This window comes from Budorcas taxicolor, chromosome 13 (assembly GCF_023091745.1).
Source record: "Budorcas taxicolor isolate Tak-1 chromosome 13, Takin1.1, whole genome shotgun sequence".
Lineage (NCBI taxonomy): Eukaryota > Metazoa > Chordata > Mammalia > Artiodactyla > Bovidae > Budorcas > Budorcas taxicolor.
In genome coordinates this window covers 78,794,409-78,802,371 of record NC_068922.1, presented here as the reverse complement: position 1 = coordinate 78,802,371, position 7,963 = coordinate 78,794,409, and the positions used below count along the sequence as shown (strand labels likewise).

Sequence of the window (7,963 nt, the reverse complement as noted above, 5' to 3'; positions counted from 1 at the left end):
TCTTCCTCTCCTTATCAGGGCACTAATCTCACCCTGGGGCTCCACCCTCCTGACATCATCTAAGCCTGATGACTTCCCAAAGACCCCACCTCTTAACATCATCCACTTGGAGGTTAGGGCTTCCCCCTATGAATCTGGGGAAACACAATGCGGTCCATATCAGCAATTAGCTGCAGGACCCACATTGTCCCCAGAGACTCGGGAGTCACTGAGGCTCTTTCCTCCCTTCTCCCCCCCACCTTAGGCTGGAGAGGGATGTGAAAGCTCAAAATGACCCTCCTACCGGGAGACAATTCTGATTACGACTACAGCGCTCTGAGCTGCACATCGGATGCCTCCTTCCATCCAGCTTTCTTCCCCCAAAGCCAATCACTCAAGGGTGTCTTCTACCGCCGGGCCCAGCGGCTGCGGCCACAGGACGAGCCCCGCCAGGGCGGCCAGCCTGAGGACCGCAGGCGGCAGATCATCATCAACGTGGGCGGCATCAAGTACTCGCTGCCCTGGACCACGTTGGAGGAGTTCCCGCTGACGCGGCTGGGCCAGCTCAAGGCCTGCACCAACTTCGATGACATCCTCAACGTGTGCGATGACTACGACGTCACCTGCAACGAGTTCTTCTTCGACCGCAACCCCGGCGCCTTCGGCACCATCCTGACCTTCCTGCGGGCGGGCAAGCTGCGGCTGCTGCGGGAGATGTGCGCCCTGTCCTTTCAGGAGGAGCTGCTCTACTGGGGGATCGCCGAGGACCACCTGGACGGCTGCTGCAAGCGCCGCTACCTGCAGAAGATCCAGGAGTTCGCCGAGACGGTGGAGCGGGAGGACGAGGACGACGCGCTGGACAGCGAAGACCTGGACAGCGAGGGCCCCGCGGAGGAGGAGGGCCGCCTGGGCCGCTGCATGCGGCGGCTGCGCGACATGGTGGAAAGGCCGCACTCGGGGCTGCCCGGCAAGGTGTTCGCCTTCCTGTCGGTGCTCTTTGTCACAGTAACAGCTGTCAACCTCTCCATCAGCACCCTGCCCAGCCTGAGGGAGGAGGAGGAGCAGGTAAGGGCCCCGCCCCTGCCCTGGGGGAGGGCGGGGCTGCTGCTGCAGGAACCACTCCCCACCGGGAAAGGCACGTCCTTCTCTGCCTGCCCTGTCGCCTCCTCCAGGAAGCCTTCCCTGACTGCACTGGCTCAGTAGCATCCCAGTCCATCGTTGTGTTTACGTGTGTTTACGAACGTGTCTCCCTATGTGTTGTCCTCCTCCACATGCAGACTTGAGCTCCACAGACTGTTCAGGTCCACGCTGTGCCCCCTGCCCAAGGCAAAACTGTCCAGCATGGGAGAGGTGCTCAGCCATTCTGTTGAATGAATGGATGGATGGATGGATGGATGACGCAATGTTTGATGTGCCTGGCCCCAAGCTGAGCACGTGATGTGCACCACCAAAATTTAACTTCACCAACTTGCACCCTTTCTCAGCCTTCCCAATTCCCTTCTTACATGAAAAGATCCCAGAAAGCTCTTTGGGGTCCTGGATATGCTGTTCACTGATACATGTGTGTGCACATCTAAACATTGCTTTCTGTTAAAGAAGGGAGTTTCCATAAGTGTTTACTCCAGGGCATGATGGGGTGCATGCCCAGTTCTCAGGGATACCACTTACTTACCGGCAGTTAATGGGAGCCAGGGGCTGGGCTGCCACTCTGCCTGTATCTTATCTCCCCAGCGAACCTTCCAGCATCCCGGCATGGGAGGTGTTCCCACAACCACTTGACAGCTGAGAACTCTGAGGAAAAGCAGCTTGCCCAGATCTGGGTCTGAGTCTGGAGTCTGGGTTCTTAAACATGGAAGTATGGGTCCCACGTGGCAGCCTGGGACCTCATGCAGCCCTCAGCTCAGCCTCTGTCTGTAAGAGACCCATCTCTGGGACCCTCTCCCCACACGTAGGGGTTCCAGACGCAAGGCTCAAGACAGACTGAAAAGTTCAGACAGGTGCAAATGGTGTAGGCACTGGAGAAATAGGTATGGCGGTATGAACTAAACATTAATATCATGCCAGCCAGCATTTATTGAGCACTGGCTGTGTACCAAGCATGTACTAAGGGTTTTACGTGAACCCTCTGATTTAACATTAAAACCACTCACCACGTGAGGGTCTTTCCATACACAAGTATTGTGAGGAAAGTAGCAATAGTGTTACATTTATAGCTCTCAGGGAGTTTCTAACACTTCTTTTTGAATACATTGAATTTTAAAAGCCAGTGTTAAGAAAAGGCTCAATCAGTAAAATGAACACTCAATCAGTAAAGTGAACGTTAGAGATGCATGAGGGGTAGTGATGAGCCAGGCAGGGTTAGAGCCGGGTGGCCTGAATTTGAATCCCACCTTGTCCACTCTGGCTGTGCTTCTGGAGACAAGTCACTCAGCCTCTCTGCGCCTCCGTTCCCTGACATGTCGAAGAGGTTGTGAACAGGCCCACCTCATAGTGCTGGGGGTGGTTCAGTGAATGAGAAGCGACAGGAACAGCACCTGGCATTGCACATTCAGGAATTACTCACTGTGAGGATTATACACCCCTCCGAAAAAAAGAGCAAGTGCTTGTCACTGGAGACCTGTCTGGAAGCACCTATGCTTAGTGTTGATTTTTTTCTTGGCCCCAACACATGCAATACTGATTTTATCTGGAAAATACTAATAAAGCCAGTTTTATTCAACTTCTGATACCTGCTTAAAAAAAAAAAGATACCCAGCCTTTTTCATGACTCAGTAAAAAGGTTGTTCTTCACTTTCATTTGGGGGACTAGTGGGGTTCACTGTCTCACCCAAGCAGGCGTTTAAGCGCTTCCTGTATTCAGGCTTCATGGGGCAGTCAGGGTGACCAGAGCAAGTCTCCAGCTTCAGGGTGCGTCAAGCCTCGGTGACAGCCCCGTAACCATAAGTATGGGGCACAAGCCAAGAGGGCTCTTGTGAGAGGCCCATCAACTGTGCTGGGGATACTTGGAGGGACGCACTCCAGGAAGGCTTCCCAGAAGAGGGGGCTTCCTGTCTCAGAAGTCTGAGACCTCAAAGCCTCACCAAGTATCAGTTCATCTCTCCAGCTTCTCACATATTCCCAGAGAAAGAGCTAGTATGGCGAGTCTGATAGAACAAGCTGTGCCCCAGAACCGACAAGATGCCCCAGGTAGAACCATGTGTGCCTTCCTCTCTGCCAGCCCCTTTGAGGGTGAGGTCTAACCTGGGGACGGTCCCCCATACTGCAGATCAGAGGAGCAACCAGAGAGCCTGCATGGTGGAGGCACAGATGTGTCGGAATGAAACGTGGAGTGCTTTCTTTGCATCGAATTGTCACAACATTTAAAACCCAGGAGATTTCATGTAAAACTCCAAATTTCCAGCTTCTCTTAAAAAAATGGATGAGGCCGCCTCAAGACTGAGTTCGCCTGGGACAGCCCTCAGAGGGTGTTGAGCAGGATGGCCAGGCTCCCCAGGGCCTCCACCCAACCTGGGCCACCTCCCCCGGTTTCACTTTGCCTGCCTGGCCTTCACTTGGCATGCTGTCTAAAGACAGGCCAGTGTTCTGCCATGCATCCTGGTAACAGATCATCCTGGTAACTGATCACCTGCCGTGTGCCAGGCCTTTCCAGGCACTGGGGCCTGAGAGTGAGCAATACACAAAGCGTCCTGCCCTGTAGGGCTACAGTCTTCCGGGGCAGGGTGGGCAGATGAGCAGGGCTGAGACAGTAAAAACGGTAAATAAGTAACTTACAAAACATATTTTGGAGGCGGGCATGGCAACCCACTCCAGTATCCTTGCCTGGAGAATCCCATGGACAGGGGAGCCTGACGGGCTACAGTCATTAGGGTCGCAAAGAGTCGGACACGACTGAAGTGACCGAGGTCGCGTGCACCCTTGGTGGTATTCGTATTGCGATACGTAAATGTGTCAGGTCAGCTTGCCCTGTGCCTTGTGTTTGTTATATGTCAATTACATCTCAATAAAAATAAATTTTAAGAAGAAAGAAGTCAGGAGCTAGTCTGGGGACGTGATGAGTTTGAGACACCTATCAGACCTCCTTTGGAGGCAGCTCCTCTGGAGTCTGGAGTTTAGGGGTGGGGTCTGGGCTGCAGAGAGATTAGGGATAGTCAGTGTTGAGAAGATGCTTCAAGCTTCAGGCTTGCACGGGATTGCCCAGGGAGTGGGTGTAACCGGAGAGAGGGGACCCAGGGACAGGCATCGAGGCCAGCCCACCTTGGCCCAGGTAGCGCCCCCCGGCCCAGGACGGAGCCCCGCGCTCCTCGCGGTGGAGCCGCTGACCTCCCCGCCCTTCTCTCTCTCCCAGGGCCGGTGCTCCCAGATGTGCCGCAACATCTTCATCGTGGAGTCGGTGTGCGTGGGCTGGTTCTCTCTCGAGTTCCTCCTGCGGCTCATCCAGGCGCCCAGCAAGTTCGCCTTCCTGCGGAGCCCGCTGACGCTGATCGACATGGTGGCCATCCTGCCCTACTACGTCACCCTGCTGGTGGATGGCGCCTCCGCGGGCCGCCGCAAGCCCGGCACAGGCAACAGCTACCTGGACAAGGTGGGGCTGGTGCTGCGCGTCCTGCGGGCGCTGCGCATCCTGTACGTCATGCGCCTGGCCCGCCACTCGCTGGGGCTGCAGACGCTGGGGCTGACGGCCCGCCGCTGCACCCGCGAGTTCGGGCTCCTGCTGCTCTTCCTCTGTGTGGCCATCGCGCTCTTCGCCCCGCTCCTCTACGTCATCGAGAACGAGATGGCGGAGAGCCCCGAGTTCACCAGCATCCCTGCCTGCTACTGGTGGGCCGTCATCACCATGACGACCGTGGGCTATGGCGACATGGTGCCCAGGAGCACGCCCGGCCAGGTGGTGGCGCTCAGCAGCATCCTCAGCGGCATCCTCCTCATGGCCTTCCCCGTGACCTCCATCTTCCACACCTTCTCCCGCTCCTACCTGGAGCTCAAGCAGGAGCAGGAGAGGGTGATGTTCCGCAGGACCCAGTTTCTCATCAAGACCAAGTCGCAGCTGAGCAGCATGTCCCACGACAGTGACATCTTGTTTGGAAGTGCCTCCTCGGACACCAGAGACAATAACTGAGACCAGAGGACGCACCCCGCCACCGCCACCGCCAGGACGCGCCCCCGCCCCCCAACCCTGCCCGCCCTCTGAGGCTTGACGCTACCACCATTGCTGCAGAAGCCTCCAAAGGCACGTGCTGCTTCTGAGCACAGCCCTGGCCTGGGATGGACCGAGCCACGCCCCAGGGAAGATGGCCCCACCCCGGCAGGGGGTCCCTGGTCCCCCACGTCCAGAAGCGAAGCCCAGCACACAGTCCTGACAGTCCCCCACCCCACCCCACAACCCTCCCTAGCGAGGAGATGGCTTGTTCTTTCCACCATGTAGATATCATGCCAGCAAAGACTCGCTCTGTGGGGCTGCCTAGGGAACAATACAAACAGAAGCTACAAGTCTGTCTTGAGTGTGGATCATGTGCAATTAAAGAAAACCGGTGAAAAAGAGAAGAAAGCCTTCCCTGGGGCTCTGTTAAGAGAGGAAACGGCGCTTTCCAGTAAGCCAGCCAGTGTGTTACCAGAAGTATTGGGTTAGCCTTTTTCCTTGGGTCCTTCATACCCCGGTGAGGCCCCGTGAGGTTGGGGGAGACGAGATAGACACCTTTGGGAAATTGCTGGTAAACACCACAGCCCCTCACTCTTCTATCTCTTAGATTCTTCCCCTCTCCGAGGCTTTCCTCCCCATCTTTTTCTTCTCTCCCATCTCCTCTTCTCCTCTTTTGCACCTTACGGCCTGTTTCTCAAACTTTCCCCCTAAGGCACCCCCAACAGCGAAGTGGACACCGAGTCAGCCCTGCTGACTACAAAGGTGGAGTCATTTCATTTTATCTTTAAAAATTAGTGTGGGTTTTTTATTCTACGCCACATTTATCTCAATTTGGGGGGGGGGGGGTGGGAATGCTTCAAACCATTTACCTAAATCTAAATGTAAAGCTACATTGCACTGGACTGATGCTTTGGGAAAATGGACCTCAGTTTTCTGGGCCACCCGAGAGCACAGTCTGAAGCCCCCAAGGGTCTCTCTGGGCCCCTCAGAGACCCGCAGAGCACCCACCCAACCGGAACACCTCATGACCTCATGTAGTGTGGAAGATTCGGGGTAGGGCCTGAGCCCAGGCCAGCCCACCAGGTCTGTTCCGCTCTCAGGGTTCAGAGGCCTCTGGTGCCCATCTGGGGAGGGGCTTCCCATCCAGGCGGCAGTCACATGCCGGCCTCCAACCTCAGATGCTGCAGCATGTCGCTGTCTTCTTCACCCCCTCCCCTGGGCCAGCTGCAGAAAGCAGGCTCTAAAATAAACCCAAGACTTCCCTGGCAGTCCAGTGGTTAGGAATCTGCGCTTCCAGCGCAAGGGACACCATGTTCAATCCCTGGTCAAGGAACTAAGATCCCACCTGCCGCACAACACAGCCAAAAAATAAGAAAGTAAACAAAGCAAATCTGGCCCCATCACTGTCCCGCCTAAACCCGCCTAAACCCATAGAGGTGTATCCATCGTGCTGAGAAAGATGCCCAGATGCCTGGCACTGCCGAGGCCCGCCTCGTCTCCCACTCACTCCACTCAGTCACAGCGGCCTCCAAGCTGCGGTGTAGAACCAGCCGGCCCCTGCCCACCGCGGGCCTTCACCATCGCGCCCCTCTGCGGGCAGCAGCCTCCCTGAAGCGCACTGCGGCCGGCTCCTCCCACCGCCGCCCTGCCGCTCGCTGGACAGGGCCCGCCCCAGCGCGCCGCCGCCGCCGCCCTCACCCCGTGTGTGCATCCTCACACCCCTGATGGGCCCTGGAGCCGCTCCTTCACTTCTCTGCTCCTCCCTTCCGGTCTGTCTCCGCCCGGGGAGCCCCGAGCACAGCCAGCACTCAGCAAACACCCGTGCAGTGAGTGAAAGAGGAAGGGGAGACAGGAAGACCACCCGAAAGCAGACGCTGGCGCCTCTCGCGCTCCCCATCCCATGTCCCTCTCTCCCTCTCTCTGTCTCACTCCCCGGTGGGGAGGTTGGACGAGGGCTTCCTCTGCACAGTAGACACGCTGTAAGGCAGCCTGGAAATATCACACAAGTCACGAGAGCCTCGTTAAAGTCTCCCCTGACACCTGCTTCCAGTGACTCACGCCTGAAAAGTAAGTTTTCCGACTAATTGGCTCTACCGTCCCCAGCCCGGTGGGTGTCACAGCGATCGGGCACTGCCGTCACAGTAATAATACCTTAGATTTATGGAATGACATTTTCTTCCCATTCCAAAGTGGCTAAGAGGCATGGGAGACAGCTGAAAATGCTAAACAGACGGATATGGGACACAGGAAGAGATTTAAGACAGAGCCTTTAAAAACTCCAGGGAGAGGCTGATAAATGGCAGAAACCATCACAATATTACAAAGCAGTTATCCTCCAATTAAAAATAAACGCATTTAAATTTTAAAGAAAGATTCCAGGGAGGGGAAATGCTGGGGTTTGGGGGAGCCTTGAACGGGCCTCGCTGTGGGGAGAGCTGTGCCTCCACCACACCAAGGACAGAAGAGGAGCTGGGGTCACTGAGGGCCCAGGCTTGCGGCATCTTCTTGCCCAGATTCTGGTCTGTGCCCGTGGCCAAGGTGGAGACTCAAACATGGGCACCTCTCAAGGCCTCCCTTGAGGGACAAATACTCGAGATACTGACCTGCACACCCGGAGTGGGGCTTAACGATCCTTGGTTCAAATTAAGAATCCCAAGGCCTCAGATCAGCTAACTAGCCACTTCTAAGACCATCATCAACTTGACCATCGTGGCTTTTCCACTCTTTTTTTTTAAGAAATATGAAATCTGATGCAGAAACCCAGCTATAAATCAGATTAAATGAAAGCCATTCTGATTGAAATAGAGGCCCAATTCTTCCCCTGGCCCTAATGGGGCCTTCCTTTGG

At 55.8% G+C, this 7,963-nt stretch overlaps 1 protein-coding gene across 1 annotated transcript; it reads left to right on the top strand.

The window, feature by feature from the left end:
* Positions 1-270: 270 nt before the first annotated feature.
* Positions 271-5,095, top strand: KCNG1 (potassium voltage-gated channel modifier subfamily G member 1). The gene is made up of 2 exons (XM_052651244.1): positions 271-1,044; positions 4,325-5,095. The coding sequence occupies exons 1-2, from the start codon at positions 271-273 to the stop codon at positions 5,093-5,095; spliced, it is 1,545 nt and encodes a 514-aa protein (XP_052507204.1).
* Positions 5,096-7,963: the final 2,868 nt, after the last annotated feature.